The sequence below is a fragment of the Trachemys scripta genome, chromosome 20, assembly GCF_013100865.1.
Source record: "Trachemys scripta elegans isolate TJP31775 chromosome 20, CAS_Tse_1.0, whole genome shotgun sequence".
NCBI lineage: Eukaryota > Metazoa > Chordata > Testudines > Emydidae > Trachemys > Trachemys scripta.
Genome location: NC_048317.1, coordinates 7,097,967 through 7,120,535, shown reverse-complemented (window position 1 = coordinate 7,120,535; position 22,569 = coordinate 7,097,967). Strand labels below are relative to the sequence as shown.

General features: G+C 51.3%; 1 protein-coding gene and 1 long non-coding RNA gene across 4 annotated transcripts in view; one reads left to right on the top strand and one right to left on the bottom strand.

The window, feature by feature from the left end:
• The window catches only part of KIAA1522 (KIAA1522 ortholog), a 53,467-nt gene extending 34,712 nt beyond the window's left edge, over nucleotides 1-18,755 (bottom strand). For 2 of the 3 annotated variants that reach the window (XR_004643625.1, XM_034754358.1), the window contains exon 1: nucleotides 18,214-18,755. Coding sequence is in view for 2 of the 3 variants with exons in the window: in XM_034754358.1 (XP_034610249.1) it covers nucleotides 18,214-18,496 (283 nt within the window). In the remaining variant the exon portion in view is untranslated. Of the gene's footprint in view, nucleotides 1-8,406; nucleotides 8,656-18,213 lie in introns of those variants that run through there. The other variant, XM_034754359.1, reaches the window with a different exon arrangement.
• Nucleotides 18,756-19,307: 552 nt separating this feature from the next.
• On the top strand, nucleotides 19,308-20,456 carry LOC117868433. Its single transcript, XR_004643626.1, has 2 exons — nucleotides 19,308-20,035; nucleotides 20,198-20,456. It is a non-coding gene; the product is annotated as an uncharacterized LOC117868433 (long non-coding RNA).
• Nucleotides 20,457-22,569: the final 2,113 nt, after the last annotated feature.

The window sequence follows — 22,569 nt, the reverse complement described above, 5'->3', positions numbered from 1 at the left end:
TGACCCATTCAGCCCAGGCCTCTCTACACAGACTGCAGTGCCCAACCGGATGTTGAAAGCAACAGAGGGTCCTGTGGCACCTTTAAGACTAACAGAAGTATTGGGAGCATGAGCTTTCGTGGGTGAATGCCCACTTCATCAGACGCTGATGTTGGTTCCCTACGGGAAACTGACCGTCACAGCTTAGTGGGTTCAGTCTATCTGTTCACTTGCTTTTACAAAGCAGAGTTACTAGCTACCTGCTTCACATGCTCAGCTGTCTCCACCCTGCAGGGTTCAGGACACTGCCCCAAATGTGTGGGGGAAGGGTCACAAGGGGTCACAGACCTGGCAAACAAAATAATGAACCATCGAGCCAGGTCGCTGAGGGGCACACTCCACAGCGCTGTCTGACCAAAGCTGCCCCTCCCAGATGACAACAGATGATCCAGTTCTTTCAGACTATTTTAAACACCGGGGACCCCAACAAGCATCGTGGGGCAATCACCGGCTGCCCTCAGCAATGGGCCGTTCCTCCAGAGTCTGCCGTGCTGTGGGGGAGGGGGGGGAGGCTCAGCAGTGGACGGTGCCAAGAAGGAAGCGGTGTGAACGCGAACCCAGCGCCGGTGACAGCGGCGACCCAGCGGCAGTTGGCTCCACTGGCCGTCTTGTTTCTGCTGGGTGCAGTTTGGCCAGAGGCCACGTTCCGCTGCCATGACTCAGTGAGCACCTGGCGTGCCCCTGCCGATAAAGACGAGATAAAGAACTCTGGTCTCCATGGAGTTCAAGGACTGCAAAGGCCCTTCCGGAGGGAGCAAGGGGATAAGGGGCCGCAAACCCTGTGGGGCGAGGAGTGGGATTCATCCCAGTGCAGGGTGGGCAGAGTTTGATCCAGCATGGGCAGGGGAGGAGGGTTGTTTCCATGGAGACATAAGAGTTTGTAACTTGTTGGGTATGGCCAGCCCGGGGTGGGGCTGGGTTATGAGAACACAGCGTCCAACAACAAACATGGTGTCAGGTGGGGGAGAGAAGGATCAGGTTCCAGGTGACCGGCAGGGCAGGTACAGCCCAAGGAATCAACCCAAAGGGATGCCCTGCCCCCATCTCCTGGGAGGGAGTGGGAGCATTCTGGGTGCCTGATTCAGCCTCATCCTCATCTTCAGTGACCCCCATCTCCTGCCCACTTTTCCCTGCGCTGTAGGAATTCCCCTGCGGTTGCCCCTGCCCGTGGGGATCAGAGGGAAATAGATGCCCTGCTGGGGAAGCGTTCATGGCAGCCGCAAATGTACGAGCGGCCTTTGCTGCTTCTGCCCCGGGCTGCACAGCAGGGCCTGAGCTGCCCCTGCCCTGAGCACTGGCACACAGCAAAGTGAAACTGACTAGCTTCTCCCAACAGCTTCCTTCTGGCCCCGGCTTGGCATCACAAGCGCCGTGTCCAGGAGCAGGCAGCGCTGGTATCCATCCAGGGGAAGAGAAGGAAACCAGAAGGGGAGGAGGGAGGAAAGGCAAGGAGGAGAGAGAGAGAAATCAGGCGAGGAAAGGTGGTGAAGAGAGAAGAAAATCCATGGAAAGGAGGAGGGATGCACCAAAGTGCAAGAGGGGAGTGGGAGCTGCATTGGTTGGTGCAGCAGCTGCATGGATTGGGGACTGAATTTGGACCCTCTGTCCACAGACTCACAGGGGCTGTGAGCCTTGGGGAGTGAGAACCACTCAGCATTTGCCAGCGCAGCTGAAATATCTGCAGCCGTAACCGTGGAGGGAGCAGTGTCCAGGTCTCCTGCTATGCAGAAGCTATGGGGTGGGGAATGAGAAGAGGGGAAGATGATGGGAATGTCCTGTCCCAAACATCCTGCCCGAAGGAAGGAGAAAAGGCTGAGCCAAAAAGGGAGCGAAGCACAAGGTTGGGGGAGGGGGAGAATGGCAGAGATACAGGGCTAGCGGAATGGAAGGCCGTTTAGACATTTAATGTTGAAGGGAAGATTCTCTCCAATTTATTCGTCTACTGGTCCAATCTTCAGTGATAATTAGCCAGCCTGGTAACTGAAACCCAGATCCACCTCCCTGCCCACATTGAAAGACCACGAATGGGGCTGGGGGGGGGGGGAAGGAATTCCCTGACCACACAAACAGAGAATGTGTTTAACCCCCTATCCAGGGAAGGGAGGAATCCACCCTCTGCACTCATGTAGTGCCCCACACCGGTGTGTGTCCACTGCTCCTCAACAGGGCAGAATCCCTGGCCCCAGAGACCGCACCCTCCCTCTGCAGAAGGAGAGAGGGTGCCTCAGCAACCTGGCCTGCTCCCTCTGGGTCTTCCTCGTGCCGCTCCCCAAACACACCCTGCCCCCAGCCTATTGATCCCAGCCACACGCACTGCAAAATGCTGAAGCAACACAATGCAAATTCTTTCGCTTCGTGGCCTCTGTTCCGTTCCCATGGAGCCGGGGCAGAGAACAAACAGAACTCATTCTATGTTTTCTCAGCACCTTCTGCCCAATGCCCTTCCCCCTCTTCTTCCTCTCTCCCTCCCCACCCCCGTTCACTCTCCTTCTCCTCTCATCCCTGCATTTGTAATGTCCCCATCACTGTAACAGCGAGCGCCTCCTCTATGGTGACCCAAAGGGATGCCAGCAGAAAAGCTCGTGTTCATGGTCCTGCTGCACCAGCTAAGTGAAAGCCTGTTCGTGCACACTTTCCCCCATGCCCAGCAGGATCTCAGCCAGACATTCATGGAGTGCCCATCACCCTAGCACCTAGGCAACAGCAGAGGAGCTGGCTCCCCTAGATGCATCACACAGAGCCCCCCAGGGGGAGCATGTCTGATATTCTCAGCTAGGAAGGTAGCAAGGTGACATCGCTCACCAGACTCATGTTCTGGGCCCAGGGATCCAGCTAGGAAGAACTTGAATCCAATGAGGGAAGGGATCTGTCTGGAAATTGGTCAGCCTTCATATCCTAGGGGAGTGAGGGGGCCAAGGTTGGTGGTGGACGTTCCCATGTGAGTTGGTCTCTCCCCTCACGACTCCCCCAAGACTATTCCGGTCCAGTGCCCCTCCAACAACTGCTGCTCACTTGGAGAGGGGTTGGGTGCACATCACAGCCCTCTGCCCCACACAGTCACCAAGAAATAATGAAGGTCCCAAGCCAGGCAAGAGAGATCCAAGAGGGGCAGAAAGTTTTCTCCCAGGAAGGCCTGACGACCCCCCCATACAGCCAGGTCCAACTGCCCTCCCCATACACACCCCCAGGCCCCAGACTGCAAGGCCCAGACACCTCTCCCTGCCTTCCCCAAGTCTCACACCAGCTGGCCAGGTTCTTGCCTCCACTCCCCTAGACCTGTTTTACGCCTCGCAACTCTGATTTCCAGATCCTCCCATACTAATGGGAAAACTGGAACCCACTCCCCACTCCTGGTACCCATAAACCTGTCCACACCACTTGACCAGTCCAGTACCACTCAACTTCACTCTGCATTCACTATTCTGGATGATCCCAGCCAAGAGCCCCGGGCAACTCCGCACTGCTGTCTGCACCAGGCACTCCCCCGAGTCAGTTACCTACAGAGACCTAATCATGGGCTAACCCTCACTTCCAACACTGGACGAGGAGGGCAGCCCTGGCACAGAAAGAGTTTGCCGCAATCCTTCCTCATTGCAAAGCTTTGTGGGATCATCCCACAGCCAGTCCCAGCCTCCCAGCATTCCCCTTGCAGCCTGCACTGAGGAGTTACAATGGCAAGTGGAAACTGAGATGTGGCAGATCCAGGCAAATTCAGATGGTGCGAGTGACCGATTGGTGAATGGGTCTTAGAGTCAGTGCTGGGGATGTGTTAGTTTGATCCCAAGTCCCAGAATTCCAATGGATTCTGGTAGTATCCCACAGTGCACTGCGAGGAAAAAAACCCAGAATGCACAGAGCGTAGGGGAGGAACACTGCACCATAGGCTCTGTTCAGAATGTTGTGCCGTTATTTCCAAAAATAATCAGGGCTGTGTGGATGCAACGATTCACAGGGGAAATGGCTTAAACCAGCATAAACAAAATGGCATGGGTGCCCCCTCTTTTGGGAGAGTTACATCTATAAAGTTACAGCAGAAAAGCACAGACTGAAAAAAACCTTCTCATGTAAACCAGCCCTTCCATCTTGCGGGGCCAGATGAGAGGGGTGAAGCAGAGAAAGCAGCTCACAGGAGGGACGAAGCTAAAGCACATGAGAGGGGCTGCACTTCAATTGTTAAAAATTTTAATTGATCAGCGAGGGTCATTGAACAACTTCTCAGGGGTCGTGGTGGATTCTCCATCACTGGGAATTTTTAAATCAAGATGGGATGCTCTATTTCAAACTGAAATTAATTCAGGGAAGTCATATGGCCCTTCTGGCTTTACAATCTATGACTTTACATCTACTTCTAGCCACTCAGAATAGAAATCACCCCACAAGATATGTCCCCTTACCAACGGGTAACCCTCCACTTTTGCATGTTACTGCGAAATCTGGCTTGCAGCCTCTCAGAAGAGAAATACAGGACAATGGAAATACAGCCCAGCTAGGCTGAAAACAGACCTACGCAGAAGAGTATCCATACTGTTAGTCAGTGTAGTTTAGAGTGGTGCTTCTCAACCTCTTCCATGGTGTAACCCTGTCTTATAACAGAAGATAGTTTTGGGGGTCCCCAAGCAGCCATAAAGAAGGGAAGCTATTTGAGAACTCACAATCTAGAGGCCAATGCACAACACCAGCAATTCCTGGAGTCCAATCCTGGCTCTGCCACTGACTCCCTGTATGACCTTGGGTCACTCACTTGATCTCTCTGTCAGTTTCCCCATCTGCAAGACACCAGCTTGTCTCCCCTGTGAGTTTGAGGGTTACTGAGTCACTGCTCTATGATGTGAGCAAGTGCTAAGAACTGTTATTCCTCCGGCCTGCCTTTGCTCCCCCAGGTGGCTCCTGGCCTCTCTGCTCTCCTTCAAGGTGAGCTCCAAAGAGAAACAACGCTGGGGCTTCTGCTCTTTTTTTGCTTCTTTATGAATGACAGTCGAGGGGGAAGGCATTCCCAAACAGACTCTTTGGGGGTTGTTTGCTTTGGTTAATACCCATTTAACTTCAACAAATAATTAATGGTTTGGATAAAGGCAGCCTTTGTTACAGATTCAACAACCCTCCCCCTTCAATTAAGGAGTTAAGGCTCCAGATTAACATCCCTGAGGCCGCCCAGAGGTGCCCCTGCTAAACCTGACTTGACCTTCCTGATATTTCTAAGGTACAAGCCAAAAACCTCACAAGTCTTGGTTCTCCCCCACAAAGCAGCAGGGAAGGGCACCGCCCCATTCTTTCTGAGCCCTTTGCAGGTCACCTTTAAGCCATGCCCAGTGAGTAGTTTTGCTTTGTTTGGTCACTCCCTAAGCCTGCGCTGAAGATTTTGAATCCGGGCCCAGTGCATGTTTACCTTGCGGACAGTCTAGTTAGCCCATTCCAGCCACACCTGTACAACATGCTGACAGTAAAGAAAGAACGAAGCAGGGGGATCAAGTGTTGTCAGACAGTGTGTGATTCCAGCAGGGCCTATCAGCAGGAGCCCCCTTGCCACCCGTGTCTCCCCCCAAAACACACTGTCTGAACCAGCAAAGCATTCAGGTGTGAGCAGGGCAGGGTAACACACCCAGGCACTGGCTAGAAAATTCACCCACATGGCCAATAGGAGACACACTCCCCTTCTGGATACATCTTGGGGAGTGTTTATGTGCATGGGGGAATCCAAACTCTCTCCCTACAAAGACTTTGTAGGGTACAACTGGTGCTCTCTGAGCAACCAGAGCTGTGCATGGGAGAACCCGATCCTCTGAGAGAAGCAGAGAAATGACAGATGGAAAAAACATATTAGATCCCATCTATGCCCTCTTCCCTCTCCTCAGCCAATACAGGACTGGTCCCAAGAATCACTGCTCTGATGTTTGAACGAATCTAGTTTTAAAATGCCCCAAGCAGAAGGTTTCTAACCATCAGAAAAGGGAGGTCCTGGAACAACCTCCCAATGGGAGTCGTGGGGGGCAAACAACCTGACTAGTTTTAAAGAGGAGCATAATACGGTTATGAACGGGATGACATGATGGAGTTGCTTGAGGTGGCAGGGGACTGGGCTTGAAGGCGTGGGAAGTCCCTCCCAGTCCTATGTTCCTGGGTTTGGCAAAAGCCCCCAGAAGTGGGGCGCTCTTGTCTAATGGACCAGAGTGTGCAGAGAAGTGCACACGCTGAAATGGGGGACCGCTTTGCTCTCACAAAGCACACAATTTGGGATTCAGGGCAGCTCCCAGAGGATCCTTCCAAGCCAGGTCTCACTCACTGGCCTCCAGGAGGCTGGGGCTGCACTGGTATATTGCAGGCATTGGATATTATTGCTCATTTGCTTGGATCGTACTTGGGTATGAAATGTAAAAAGCAGCAAGTAGGAGAGCAGCTCAGTTTGTCAGTCCCCACACACAGGTCTGTTCGGGCCAGATGGTCTTTCCCAGTGGGGAGTCTCCCTGTTTCGGTGATCGTTAGAAGGGGGATAAAGCCCAACTCTCAGACTCTGCATGTGCATGGCACTTCTCTATGCAGAGCTCTCACAGCATTGTACCACAACGGGGAAACTCCGGGGCAAAGAGGAGGAACGAGGCCTCTCACAGCGAGGCAGCGTCAGAAGCAGCACAAGAAGCCAGGTTTCCAGGCTAAACCCACCCTGATCCATTAGACAAGAGGGCCCCACTTCTGGGGGCTTTTGCCAAACCCAGGAACATAAAACTGGCAGGGACCTCCCACACCTTCAGGCTCAGTCCCCTGCCACCTCAAGCAACTCCATCATGTCATCCCATTCATAACCTTATCATGCTCCTCCTTAAAACTAGTCAGGTTGTTTGCCCCCCACGACTCCCACTGGTTTACCCCCCCATGATTCCCTTTTCTGATGGTTAGAAATCATCTTCTGATTTCCAGCCTAGATTCCTACTCAAGCACAGACTGACCCCCCCATTCCCCTGTTACTTATACACACACACACACACACACACACACACAGGGCTGAGGGAACAATTGCAAATGTAGCAACATCTAAAAGGATGGGCCAGTTTCAGTGGCTGAACCAGGACAAAACTATCACAAGAACTTTAATTTCATAGATTTCCAGCTTGCTCCAGTTCAGCTACTGAACTGATGGGGGAATCTTCGTGGGGGAGGGGGTACCCTAGGAGGTCTGGTACCTCTGAAACATGTTCAACTGGCAAGGAATCAAGCCCCTGTCTCCCCTGATACCCAAATCCAGCAAGGAGGGAGATGGCCCATTCACCACCCCTGCCCTCACTTCTGGAGTTCTTAAACTTTTCACACTCTGAATCCACGGAACCAGAGCAGAGAAAGCAGTGGAATTTGTACCCCCCACAGCCAGCCAACAATAACGGGGTATTGTTCTGAGTTTTACTTTCTGCCTTTATATTGCAGCCTTCTGCAGTGGAGGTGTCTTCCCAGCATGGAACGAGGGGGAAAGCATAAATCAAAGGAAAATCCACTCCTTTCCCTCCCCACTCCTCATGGTGTGGGCTGGACAGAGACATCAGGAGAACAAAAATGGAAATCAATATTGTGCTTAACCAGGGAGAATGAAAAGTCCAGGTAAGAACATTGTGCCTGTAAACAGCCCATTCACAGCAAGTCACTTTCATACAAGGATCTCAAGACACTTTGCAGACAGTCATTAAACCCGGTGCAGTTTTACAAATAGGGAAACTGAGGCACAGAGAGAGGAAAGCAACTTGCTCAAGACCACACAGCGAGGTAATGGCAAAGGTGAGAATACAACCCAGGAGTTTTGGCTCCCTACCACCGGCCCTAACCACTGGGGCCATCGACTAGCTGAGAAGAGAGAAAAACAAATCGGTAACTAACTCAGTGGATGTTAATTGCACTGACAATGCTGAAAAGCCTGGGTCTCTGGGAGAGAACACGGTGAGAATTTCACCAGTCCCAAAGCAGATTAGGATCTTTTCAGCTCCAGCGCTCCGAGACCCAGCCCCCAGTAACCGTGGCAGATTGCAGAGCTCCGGGAACCTCAGACCCACCCAGGCTCCTTCCAGCCTTGCTAAAAGAATCCTTGGGTACCTGCACGAAGCCCCCACATCGCACAGCACCAATACAGACACCGCCTCCTACCCACAGCAGCCCAATCTTGGGTACAAGGGCATGGGCACAAACTTTCTGGGCACATAGGAGGGACTGTGCCCAAAGTGCCAGCCCCAGAGCCTGGGCGCCCATCCTGCCAGCAACAGGCTGTGGCTCGTGACTGCAGAATACTGTTGTACTGTGCGTGAGCCATACCAGCCCCGCTGGAGCTGCCATCGACAGAGTCCCGCCCTCTCCCACCCACACCCTGGCTGGGCCCCTGCTTCAGGCTCCTACCTGTCTTCAGCTTCCCTGTGCGGCCAAAATGCCAGAAGGACCTGGCCTTGGCATGCGGGGGGTTCCTCTTGTGGTGCATGTTGCCCATGGTGTCAGAGTGTGCAAGCGGCACTTTCCCTCCCCCTCTCCTGGGTGGAGGAAGCACGGGGTGCTACATGACTGCACCAAACAGGCTTCACCTTGGCCTGCTTCCAGCTCCAGAGAGCCGGCGCTCAGCTCCGGTTCCCATCCCTCCAGCGACCGTCAAGCCCTCAGCCTTCCACAGGCTGTGCTCTCCCTCAGCCCTGGAGCCAATCACGGCTGACACAGAGGAGGGGCCTCCAGGAGAATAGCTGGGATGGGTTGTCCTCTCTCACCCTCCCTCTCTGCCCCTGCAGCTCTGCTGCCTTCTCTCTCTCTGCCCACACCCCGCCCCCTCCCCGTCAGGTTGGTTGTAGAGTCCATGGCTCTGCCAGAGAGTAGGATACAAAGTGGGTGATGGCCAGGATTGGCTTTAGGATTCGGTGGGCCCGCAACAAGGTAGTTCCTGGGGATCCTGCCCCCACCAGTGTGCAGCACAGCCCCCAGGCTCACATTACAGCTGGGACCGTTCCCCATGAACGTCCCCTCACCCCCATCAGCCAGGGTGGGGTCACCGCTCCGGCAATCACACACCCATCCAGCCCACCCTCACCGCTCTAGCAGAAGCAGCAGCAGAGCCAGGTGAGGGCGATAGCGGAAGGGTCCTTGAAAGCAAGTCACTTAGTCTTTCTGTGCCTCAGTTCCCCATCTGTACAATGGGCACACAGGAGGGCTGAGATGATAAATACATTAAAGGCCGTGAGGCACTCAGATACTATGGAGATGGGGACCACATAAGTACCCAAGACAGGCAAACAGGTCTCAATACAGACTCCCAGCTAGGAGAGCACACATACAGCCCACTTGCCCTCCAGAGCCCGCTCTTCACATGAAGCTACAGCAATACAAATCGAGGGGGGGATTTGAGACAGATTAAATGGATGTCACTTTGTGCACGGACACTTACATCGCCACCTGCCTGGCTCGTGTCATCCAGTGGTGCAAATTAAAACAATGTGAACTAGGTTGACAGTGCAATAAGAGTGTTCACACACACAGCTGCACTGGTTTGAATGAACCAATTCAAGAGTTAACCCAGTGTAACCTCTCTGCAGAGAAGCCCCGAGACAGGAGATTGTGAAGGGTACTAATCCAGAAAAGCAGCATGTCAGATTCAAGGCCTGGCTGAAATGTAGCTTTCTCCTCTTCTTTGAATTTGAAAATGAGATGGTGACAGGGCAGGGAGGGGTCAGCTGGTCAGAGTCATGGGCACACGAGATGCACTCCCTAAGGACAATGTTTACGTGATTAATCAGACATTCTGCTAAGGAGGAAGGGCGGCTTTGTGGCTAAGGCACAGGCCTGGGAATCAGGGGCTGTAGGTTAAATTCCCAAATCTGCCACAGACACTCTGTGCGACCTTGGGAAAATCACCATCTCTGAGCCTCAGCTCCCCACAGTTCAATGGAGATGATTCCTCGTCCTTTCTTCCACACACGGCCTGTCTTGCTGACTTAGACTGAAAGTTCTATGGGGCAAGGACCTAGCACCATGGGGCCGGGACCTCTAGGTGTTGCTGCTGTAATACAAATAACTAACAGCAGCTGCATCCAAAATGTCAGTCTGTCTGGTGGCAGTTCTGCCTTGGAAGATGCTGGGGATGTGAGAGGATTGGTGGGCAACAGCTCAGCCTCTGTGATCCCATTGCGCGCTACACCCTAGTTTACAACACAGACTTCTCACCAGATTGCAAGGTCACTCCAGCTGGGGAGGGGGCACTCAGGCTAGAGTCACATGCCTGCACCGCATTCTTGAGTCTCCATGACGAAAGGACGGAAAGGGCTGCCCTGGCCGCAGCCTCTCCCCTGCAGGTTCGCAGGATCTGACCCCAGTAAAGGAGGTGTCCTCACGCAGTGGCTTCACTGTGGCAAAAGAAAGGAACCTCTCCACTCCAGACTCCCCCCTCTCCTCCGCATGACACAGTAGGGCACTCGATAGCAGAGTGCAAAAAGGACGTTGCATGCAACAGATTTTCCACATGACACATTTGCTCCTCTCTTACCATGAAAAGGACCAGCTGGTCTGGATACAGCCTGAATCTTCCTTTCCTGCCCCCAAGACAGAAACCCGTCAGTGCCCAGACCAGGAACATGTGCTCCCCCAGGACCCCGAGCCCTTGGCTCAGACACTCTGCACAGCACCAAGACGTCACTGCCTCTGATCCCAGTGATCAGGGTATGGGCATGGGCATGTCCACGAGGCTCAGGACCTGCACATAAAGCTCTGAGGCACAGAAGGCCCCGCAGGGGTGCGGAAGCCTCGGAGCTGGACTGAGTCTGTGTTTTCTGGGATTAAGGACAGTGGGGCCCCTGGGTTGGCCAGGTTTATATGCCACATACAGACAATCTGCGGAGCCCAGGGAGCTGCTGACCTCACTAGTTTCAGACCTTGCTGCCTCTATGGCCCCTTCTGTCTCAGTGTATGAGTGTCACTCTTCATTACAATCCAGATCAGCCAGGAGCCCCACCACCTACCTACCCACTGAGAGCAGCTCATTACCCAACTGCTTACTGTTTGCACAGATCCTGTCACAAGATCCACGGCAAAGCCCCCAGCACAGTCACGTCGGCACACTAGCTGCCGCTGGCCACGTCCATCTCTGCCTTCTGGACTCAGATTTGACCACATTGCACTCCAGAGTCCTCTCAGAACACACTCCGGCAGCCCGGAAGCATCACAGCCTCTCCCACCATGTCATTCACATCAAGGAAGCACACTCACATTGCTACAAAACCAGGGGATGCAGCGCCAGGGGCCTTTCTGCCTCTAGCATGTGCTGTGGAAGAAACCCCCTAGTTATTCATCAAGGGGACCAAATGGTTCGGGGGTTGGTGGTGAGAGCCTTTCACCACTCGGTGACCAGTTCGAACACAGCTTGGGGCCCTAGCGGCCAGTAGTTCCCTGCTGATGGTAGTTTAGTGGCCTACGTGAGATGAGTTGATGGTCTCAGTCCAGTTCCTGTAAGCATCCACATCACAGACCTGACACCAACTGGGCACCCTGGAGGATGGCCAAAGGCCTCACGGAGAATCGGAGATTGAGCTGCCCTCTTCACCCCCACAGCTGTTTCCTTCCAGTCAGAACTGAAGCCCACTGATTGGGCAACGAGCAGGAAAGCTCGCCCCACCAAGCCTAGGCCAGACCTGTTCTGTGGCTAAAGAAACATCTTCAGTTCCCAGGGCTACCAATCTGGCACCTTTCCAGTCCAAAACTCTGCATCAAAGTGCACAATTTGAGGTTTTAGTACTAGTCCTTCAACCTATAGGGCTCTCCTCCTTACTGTGCCGAGAAAGGTTACAATCTCCACAGTCATTGTAGCCTAGCTTTTGCCCCATTATACCAATGAGTCAAAGTCCTACAGTGATGGGACCCTTCTCTCTTGGCAGAAGGAGCAGAAAAGCCAGCCCTACAATTTTCTACCCTCGATATGCCAATGAACAGACACAGAGCATGATCTGGGCTACTAGGATGATCTCTTAAAGGGGAAATGGAACTCAGAAGGAAAAAAGGTAACACAAAAAATGTTTAAGATCCCAAACCTTTAACAGAAAAAAATAACCAGAACTGTTTCCACTCATGTCCTGCAAAGCCTGAATCCAGGCCCCCAGGTTTGTGTGTGTGTGTTGCTATGACTGATGGCAGAACTAGCACCCAAAGAGGTGGGTTCCCCCATGCTCCAGCTGAGGTGTTCAGGTGTTCATCACCTGTAGCAGCAGACACACAAAACCCAACGGCATGAACTCCAGTTTGGCAGGTAGACAGTTTGCTCGGCTCTTCACCTTTCAGAGGTTTCTGTTTCTTTCGGTGCTGGAGACATAGTCAATGATCATATTGTCTTATGAAATAAAACCGTCCTTATGAAGAGAAACCCGACTCCAGCAAAATAGTTTTATCGGATCTTATGGAACATTATTTGCAAGAGTAATTCTTCCAGTTGTCTCCAGGTGGAATGGCTGTGGCTGGCAGACACACCTCTCTTTGTTCAGCAGAGAAGCTTACAGTTTCCAGCTCAGACCAGCCAGTGGATTCCTGTTGTTCAGATTTTCTGAAATGTCACTCTTTGCTCTCTGCAGATTAACAAGTTCATTACCAAATACACCGAAACAATTCCCCTGAATGAGAGACTCCGAGGCAGCATGCAGGAATGTCCACATGGCTGCAGAACTCTGAACCCTTAGCACTAGGATACAACTGCTGCATCTGCAGAGAACTAGGATGTCTCGATTATATTATAGCAACGGATCTAGGAACCTGCAGCATTCAGACTCAACTTCACTATCTCAGCTATTATCACGAGCAGCATCCATGGACTTTTAGTCCTGACATAGTGCTGTTAAAGCACAGCACCTAGGAACCTTCAGCACAACTCACAACTGCATCTTCACTGATATATGGTAGTCTAGCACCCAGGAATCTCCAGCACAGGGATAACAGCATCACTTCTGCTATATCACAACCCTGCACCAGGGATCCTCCAATACAATTAGGTTATATTGGCTCACCATGGCAAACAACAAACCAAATCATATGTAATTTCCAACAAGCTCTCTCTCATTGAGTGTATTTAGTATTTTATTTTTAACAACACAGTGAGGAGTCTATATGCTGTTGGGCCAAATTAATACAAAAAAATGAGTAACTGAAAATGTTTGGAACATCAACTCCTTCATTCTTAAAACCCTTCAGAAGTAATATTGTGAAACCTATATCAACCCCCCAAAAGATGGGGCAAAAGCACTAGGACATCATTCCTCAATGATGTTCTAGTCAAATGGTCCTCCTAAAATGTGGCGCTGGTACACATGCACTTTCACAGCGGTACTAAAGTGTTAAAGGGACACCTTAACTATTGGGGTGGATTTGCAATCACAATTTTTTTTTTTAAATGCTTTTCTTCTTTCTCGTCCCCAAGTGAAAACCCCCACACAACCCCTGGAGAAACTGACTACCCACAACCACCAGCAACACCATCACAGGACCTAACCAGATCAGCTACAACATCACTGGCTCATTCACCTGCACGTCCACCAATGTTATATATGCCAGCAATGCCCCTCTGCTATGTACATTGGCCAAACTGGACAGTCACTACGCAAGAGGATAAATGGACACAAGTCAGATATCAGGAATGGCAATATACAAAAACCTGTAGGAGAACACTTCAACCTCCCTGGCCACACAATAGCAGATGTAAAGGTAGCCATCTTAAGGGCAAAAAAACTTCAAGACCAGACTCCAAAGAGAAACTGCTGAGCTCCAGTTCATTTGCAAATTTGACACCATCAGATCAGGATTAAACAAGGACTGTGAATGGCTATCCAACTACAGAAGCAGTTTCTCCTCCCTTGGTGTTCACATCTCAACTGCTAGCAGAGCACCTCACCCTCCCTGATTGAACTAACCTCGTTATCTCCACACTGATTTATACCTGCCTCTGGAGATTTCCATTACTTGCATCTGAAGAAGTGAGGTTCTTACCCACAAAAGCTTATGCTCCCTATACTTCTGTTAGTCTTAAAGGTGCCACAGGACCCTCTGTTACTGACTACCCACAGGAAACAGTGACTCTGACTACACCCAAAGTACAGTCAAATGCTCAAGGGTTCAGTGGTTTGGACACTAGCGTGGCACTTGAGAGCAATTCCTTGCTTCATCATAGATATCTTGTCACTTCATTTCTCCATGCTTCAGCTCCCCAGCTCAAAACTGGGGATAACAACACTGTCCTACCACACAGCAGTGTTGTGCAGACGAACACATGAAAGACTGAAATGCTCAAACGCCACAGTAACGGAGGCCATATAAGTACCTAAGATAGATAGATTAGATGGGATCAACAAACTGAATAAAAAGAAATATGATTGGTTCGTCTCATTTCCCGTGATCTTAGTAGTTATTTGTAACAACAGTAGGTAAATTATTTTCAGACAGAAGCGTGGTGATGGAGTCCCCTTCACTAGATTGTATCCTTCTAATACTGTAGTAACCCTTACGGGTTAACTAGACTCACTGTACCCTTCCATTCTCCAGGTGCCAACAGAGATTTCAGTGATAAGATTTATTTCTTTGAATAAACAGGAGAGAGGAACTTGGCCAAGCAGCTGTATGGAAGATTTTGCTGTTTAAAAGTAACAGTAGGGGTAATAGTACTTTGTAGGGACAGGGAGGGGCTCCCATAGCACAAGGCCTGAGCTGGTAAAGCAATAAAACAGCAGCAGTCAGAGGAGAATAGGGGAAGAAGGTACCTCAAGCCAGGGAGTCAAACACACCAGGGTTGCAAGTTTCAAACCAGCAGAAGGAAATACCTTTCATGCAACACAGAGTTAGCTTGTGAGCTCCTTGCAACAAGGTATCATAGCAGCCAAGAGCTTAGCAGGATTCTTTCTTTTTTTGGTTAAAGTTTGGACGTTTTGATGGATAATTAGAACATCCAGGGATACAAAAGAGAGGATTTAAAAAAAAAACACACACACCACTTTTGGAAGGGATCTAATACCCACCTACTTCAAGGCACAAGGCCACCTCTGACTCATGGGGGGGAAAGGAAGAAAGTTTCCCCATGGGTCGGTGATCCAAGAACTGCCTACTGCAGAATTAATTTCACCTTTCTCTGACGCAGCTCAGCTGGTACTGGCCAATCAGAGTCAGAATATTTGACTAGACGGATCACTGAGTTCTCCATTATGGGACTTCCTCCATTTTTACATTCTGGTTATTTCAGTGCTCAGTCACCCAGCCCTTGTTTACACCCAAATCCTGAACAGAGACCAAACCTCAGGGGAACTAGATCCTGACCCAGCCCTGACCCATACCTCCCTTGACTTCACTGGAATGATTTGTTCACTCTTCAGACCCTGTACACTCCTGCCATTTCTAACCTATGTCTGCACCCCCTCCCCAGGGGAGAAGGGCTCTTATCCCAGCGTGGACACAGGAGGAAATGTTTCCACATGCATCCCAGCCACTCCTTCCATAACCAAATCTAAGTCTTCATAATGGGCCAGGGCATGCGAGGCAAAGATGAAGAGTCACAACCCTGGGTTCCATCTCTGCTGCAGGACATGCTACTTCCCAGGATTCCAGGCTGATCTTTGGAAGGGCCTGAAGTACCTCCCAAAACCAGAGAAATATAAAAAGATCAGCAGACACCACCAGCAACCTGTACAATCAGAACCCTAGAGGCCAACCCAGACCTGCCTAACTCCAGACTGTTCCTCCATCAGTCCTGGCCTGTCGCCTCCTGCTTGGTAACTGGAAAATTCACAGGCTCAGGCAAAACATATTACTGATAGGTTCACCCCTGTCATCAGCTAAAGGCAGACCTACCCTCCATACCAGTCAGTATTTCAGGCAGTGGCAGCTGAGTGTTACCTGACTCCAGTGCACATAAGAAACTAATCAATAACTTAGCACTTTGATAGCTGTCACTCTTTCCATCTTCAAAGCGCTGCCCAAACATTATTGAAGAATCTGCACAGCAGCCCCTCAGTGACGTAGGCAAGTGTTTACTCCCCTCATTTTACAGAGGACTACGACATTGAAACACACACCATGACATGACCAAGGTCACATAAGAAGTCAGTAATGGACCGGGCTTCCTATCTTGCATCCCAGTGCTTAGTCCCCTGGTCCATGCTGCCTTCATGGCCACATCATTAGAATGCAAATAGCAAAGCAGCTGGGATAGGAAGGGTTAAACAGGGTGTGGTCCCTTCATGTTTTGCATTTTGGAAGCGAGCATGTTATTAGAACAGACAAAGTGATTGAATCAGGCACACAAACTGCAATAATTTCATATGCATGTTGTTTCTACCAATCCACACCTCTCTCCCCGTCACACCAAGAAATGACTGCACTACGGAAACATGGCAAGGAACTCTAAGCCCGGTGTACATGCTCCATGGCACACACATACACGGCCTGCAGCCTCCCACGCAAAAGGGAGATGGTTTCATACTCACAGCAGAGCAGAGTAAGGCATGCAGCTAGTTTACGGGTCTCGGGAAGTGGGGCATTTAAGGCAGTTTGAGTGGGCACGGAGCAGATATCCAGTTTACACTTGTCAAAGAGCTGGCCAGTGATGTTGGAAGCATAATGCTGGACTCCTAGCTGGCATTAACAACACACGGCCAGTGTCCATAAGAAAGGTGCATGTCTAGTAGAATGAGAGCCGGGGTCTCTTATGTTCTGATCCCAACTCTGGCAATGACTGGTTGTATAGGCCCGGTTTTGAAAATTAGGAACGGAATTGATGCCAGTATTGGTGGGGCACCGCAGTGAGGAATATCACACTGGGTGGACTATTATATTCAGGTTCTTATGCTTTGCCCATCAGCGTGGAATCTGAGCACCTAGCATTAGGGGAAAGCTGCAGCCAGACATGTCTGATGGGACGTGCTGGTAGCATCTTATGAGACTGTTAGGTGAAAACTCAGCCACCTTCCAAAGATCTCTTTGAAAGAGCAACTTGCATTTCCATGGCTGTCCCCTCTTAGCACAGCTCTCGGTATGCTCTTGAAAGCAATAACTGACAGACCAGTAAAAGAGCAACTGAGTGTTGATAAAAACAGCAACTCCCCACATTATGGATACCTGCAAATTAAACTAATTAATGCCCAGCGAGGGAACCAGGACACTAATACTGGACAATGAATCATGGTGTGAGGCACGCCTCTGAATGGATTACCACATGAATCTGGATCCCCTTTTCCAAAACGCCAGGCAGGAGAGACTTCATTTTGATGTCCTAACAGGTGGGCGGAGACACTAGCATACATAGGGTCCCTAACACCACATCCCAGAACTGGCAGAATACCTCCAGATTAGAAGGGACAACACCTCGAGCAGTACATGTATACTGGGCCATATGCAAATGGAGAAAGGCCATGTTAAGAAGAACAGCACCTCCAGCAACACAGCATCACCTAGCAGTGAGGGCTGGAAGAGGGTGTATAATCCTGGGATGAAGGGCTGAGCTCCTCGTAGCATGGCACCACATAACATCACACACTGGAGCAGTGGAGGGTATGAGTATAGCATGGGTTTGGGAGCTGTGCCCTCTCTGAGGGATCGTATCCTGCCCTGCAGAAGGGTGGAGTTGTTGATCTAACAGGCCTTTGGCATTTTCAGCTATGATCTTACATCCAGGCTTTGAAGGCCTGCCTCCAGGAGCAGAGCAGCCCCTACCGCCACCCTGAAGTAGTGGGGAGGAATTACATCCAGGTCACCAAGGCCAGCACCTCGGCCTGGCTGGGGATGTTGGCAGTAGGCCGTAGGCCGCCAGCAAGAGGCCACACCTGGAGCAGCCCAACTCCCGCGAACACCATGCGGAGGAGGAGGAATCTGGATTTGCTCCAGGTTTCTTCCAGTCTATGTGACCTTCTGACTCAGCAGAGAGAGAACATACCCAGTGAACCGGCAACATCCCTTAGGGGAGGAATGAGATTACACAGGGCGCCTGGCATTCCCGATTACAGGGAACCGGAACGGGCCTGCTGCAGTAGCCATAACACGAGCGAGGGCAACGAGCAGCTAGTCCCCTCGCAGGGCTCCTCAAGGCTGGCCACACACCAGCATAGGGGGCAGAGGGGAAAGTCTCGGTGGCATGAAGGGGAGGGAGGAGAGACCCAGCCAGCAAACAGCCCCTCACCCAGGCACCCACTCCTCCAAGGGCAGCCCCTGCCCTACCTTTGCCCTTCTTGGCTCGCTCCTCCTGCTTCTTTCCCTTAGAGGGCGCCTCCCCCTCCGCTGGGGGCGCCCCATGGTGGGCGTTGGAGCCGCTGCTCTTCTTCTTCTTCCTCTTGCCCCGAAGCCAGCTGAAAGCCCAGCGCAGGCTGGAGGAGCCAGACTTGGGCTTCTTCTTCCTCGGGGGCCCCTGCGCGGAAGGCACGTCCCCTTTTTCCTGTCCGCCGGCGGGGAGCCAGGTGTCCTCACCCGCCGCAGGTGCCTCCTGCGAGCGCCTCCCGGACATCTCCGGGCAGGGGAGGGTGGGTCGCCGAAAGCCCCGCTTCACGGGGAGAGCTCGCCTCGGCTACGCTCCGCCCGGGGGAGCCACCGCAGGACGCGAGCGCCCCATCCGGGGTGGGGTGAAGCGCCTCCCCTCCCAGTCTCCCGTGCCCCACGCCGGAGCCTCCTCTCCCGTGCGCCCCAGCCCGCCACTGCCTCTGGATTCCTGGCAGCCAGGCTCCCGCTTCTCCCCTGCGCCCAGGGCTCCGGGCCCCCCTCACCTGCCCCGGGACACCCCCCGCGTTCCCCCTTCCCCGTGCGCCCCAGCCCAGGCTCCCCGTCCCCCCGGGGCTGTTCTGCTCCGGGTCCGCTCTGCGCCCGGCTGCACAAGGCGCCAAGGAAGCAGCCGGGGAAAGTTTCTCCCGGACGGGCGGGCGGGCGTGTGTGGAGCGGGCGGGGCCTGCCGAGCGCGCTGGGGTGTGGAGAGGCTCTGCCCCCGGCCCCTCACTCCGCCTCCCCGGCTGCCCGGCCCCGGCCCGGGGCTCCGCGGACGCTCCGCAGAGTGCGCTCCCCAGCCCGCGCAGGGCGCACCGGAGAGGGGCCCGGGCTGAGCTGTCCATCCCGGCCCGCTGCCAGGGAGCGCGGCGGCAGGTAGGAGCCGGCGGCGGCCTAGGTCGGTGGGAGGGCCTCGGAGAGATGCCTAGCGGAGGAAGGGGGCTGACCCCGAGGGTAGGGAGTGTGGGGCTAGGAAGCTGAGCTGCCCCTGAGGAAGGGGAGGTGCGTGGGCCAGAGGAGGGCTGTATTGTGGGGGGCAGGTTAAAATGGGGGGGGGGTTATCTCCTCCTCCAGGCTGGGGAGGGGCACCGTGCTTCCGAGCCAACCACCCCGGGCTCTGCGGAGGCTCCGAGCCCGGGAGCAGGCTGGGGAGAGAAAGGCCCCATTGTGACTGTCTGATTAGAGGGGAGCGGTGGGGCGAGGATTACACCAGCAGGATGCGGTGCCTGGCTCTGGGCAGGATGTAATTCTCTCCCCCCCCCCCCAGCTTTCTCCCTTCCCCTCTGCCTCCCCCACGCGCTTGCCCTGGTGTGTGTTTGGAGGAGGGGGTGTCTGCATTGAGATTAGGGGGTCATCTTTAAACGAAAGAATCATCGCTTTTTAATGAACCTTTCCCTTTGCATTTTATTAAAATTGGCTCCTGAGCCCCATCACATGGGAGCCTGGGGGCATTTCCAGCATCCCTTGTAAAAAAAAACTAATCTCCTATTCTAGCCATGATGGGTTTGGTCAGTTTTTTAAATCTAAAACCCCAGCAATCACAGCATTAAAATGGAAGTGAGTGTGGGGTCTATTGGTTAGAACTGGCACTATGAGCTTACATCTGGAGGAGTGGGAGTTAGGACTCCTAGGTTCTACTACTGAGGTCTTGGACAGGAGTATAGTCTAATGGTTAAAGCAAGAGATTGGGAGTTCCATCTAATCTGCTGCCAATCGGGGATATCAGCACTCCTGAATTCTTGTGTGATCATGGGCAAGTCCGTGCCTCAGTTTCACTATCTGAAAAATGGTAAGTAAAAACCTTTTAAGCTTCACCACTCACCTTTCAGGGCTTTACAGGATCTTCAGAAGAGGTGCAAGTTATATACAATAATATAAAGTCAGTGCAACGGAATGAGGAGGGAGAGATTACTTCCAATTTCATGACTGTTCTTTTCCCCTTTTATTGCAGGTAGCCTGGTACCACAGTGGTGCTTTGAACTGAAGTCCTGAAACTTGATGTATCCTGGAAGCAAAGCACAGTCTTATTGTTTCATGAATGATGACAAAGCTAATCAAGGGGACACTTCCTGAGCATAATTGGGGAACTGATAGCCTGGGTCAGGGTCATTAACCCTCTGTTGGTCATTCATTCCTAGTAAATGCCTTGTGTCAAGCTCTGGCTTGTTGTTTATAAGTCTCAATTGGAAAATAAAAAGATATTGGGTCTTTAATTGTTTGATGCAGTTTTATTAGTCTGTATTTATAAAACAAGTAAATGTAAGATACAATTTGAGAAGAAAAGTTCTGCCTCTCAGGTGCAAAAAGCCCACACCTAGCAGAGCAGAGTTTAGACTGGGAGTGGATGGGTCATTATACAAACTAAAAACTGACAGGTTTCAGAATAGCAGCCGTGTCAGTCTGTATCCGCAAAAAGAACAGGAGTACTTGTGGCACCTTAGAGACTAACAAATTTATTATTTCCCCATGCTAATTTTTCCTCTACTGTTACTCACACCTTCTTGTCAAATGTTTGAAATGGGCCATCCTGATTATCACTACAAACGTTTTTTTTTTCTCCTGCTGATAATAGCCCACCTTAATTGATTATTCTTTTTAGAGTTGGTATGGCAACCCCTATTTTTTCATGGTGTGTGTGTGTGTGTATACACACAATCTTCCTACTGTATTTCCCACTGCATGCATATGATGAAGTGGGTTTTAGCCCATGAAAGCGTATGCCCAAATAAATTTGTTAGTCTCTAAGGTGCCCCCAGGACTCCTCATTATTTTTGCTGATACAGACTAACCCGGCTACCACTCTGATACTTTGTGTATGTCTGTCAGAATTATAAGTGAGTGGATCCAAAGCTACTGGAGATAGTGTTTAATCCCAGATGAATTTACAACTCTCATGCATAGGAGGATGCATGAGAAACACAAACATTCCCAGACAGACACAGAACCTTTAGGGGAAGGGGAATGTCAAAGCAGGCTGCCAGAATAGCTGCAGTATGAGTGTTGTGTATGCGAGCCAGGAGGATAGCTTGAATCATCCTCTGCTCTCAAGATTCCATTCATCTCCTAATGATGCATCCTAAAGCCACTGAAGGAGCGGTTATGCATCTTGTCAGAGCTATTAGTTGGCAGATCTTTGACATGATGCATTGTAATGGCTAGCTATACATCCTGTCAGCCTGCAGCTTGCAATATTATTGTGTTAAAACAAAGGGGTGGGCTACAAACCTTGCAAGAAAGCAGAAGCTAATTTTCTGTGTTACAGTGCTATGTGACAAACAAGTTACCCATGTTTTAAGTTATTGTGCAGATGTATTTTCTAACTGTGTAGCCTGCCTGATTGCTCTTTAAAATGCAACCTTTCTTAGAGGCTCAAAACGCTCCACCTAAAGACGGATGACTTTTTGCCAACTTCTAGAAATGGCTAGAAGGATTTTAAACCTCACTCTCTGGAAACTAGCCCCTGTCTCCTATGGGCTTCCTAGTACGTGTTTGTAGAGCCCTGCAAAGCTGTAGATAGCCGCGGACCATTTTTGCACATTGCTGATCGGATGTGGACACAAATTTTCTGTCCCCATATCTGTTTACTGTATCTATTTCATTCACATGGTCCGTTCTTAGGGTGTGTATTCTGTGATTTGTACAATGCTGAGTGTCTTGCTGCTGCTTAACAAATAAACAAAAAGGCTTCTGGACTGGAAATGTGGATACTGTGTAGCCTGGATTTCCCCATGAGCAGGGCTCTGATTCCCCAAACTTCAATTTTCTTTCACCCACACCGTCCCTCCTCTTAAACTTCTTTACTTAGATCTAAACTATGACTGAAGTAAACTATATTTTCCGATTGCTCCCGGTTTTGGCCCTTTCCTCAGCTTGCCTGTTTACTCCATGGTATGTTTAATGTTATCTAGGGGCTATGGTGTCTTTACCCTCACCCTTCAGTAGGGTCTAATACTGCACCCATCCCTTTCATCTCTCCTTCCCTTACACCAAAAGGTCTGTGGCCTAGTTAGTGACCCCTGCAACAGTTGCAATTTGTTCCACCTTAACTACTGTGGTATGAGTGGCAACCTTGACATAGTCATCACTATACCCCTAGGACTGCAACATGGCTCCAGAAGGATGGATTTCCTGGCTAACCTGGCCCCTCCAAGAGCAGCCCAGTCCCAAAGGAAACAATGATTATATGTGAAATTCACATCTGAGAGAAGCAGCTGTGAGGAACTCGACCTGCAAAGCTTTTGCTGTGGGCCCATGGGAACAAGCTCCACCAACCCCACCTTGCACAGATCTGGGGTATACAAGCAGAACAAACGTGGTGTTTGT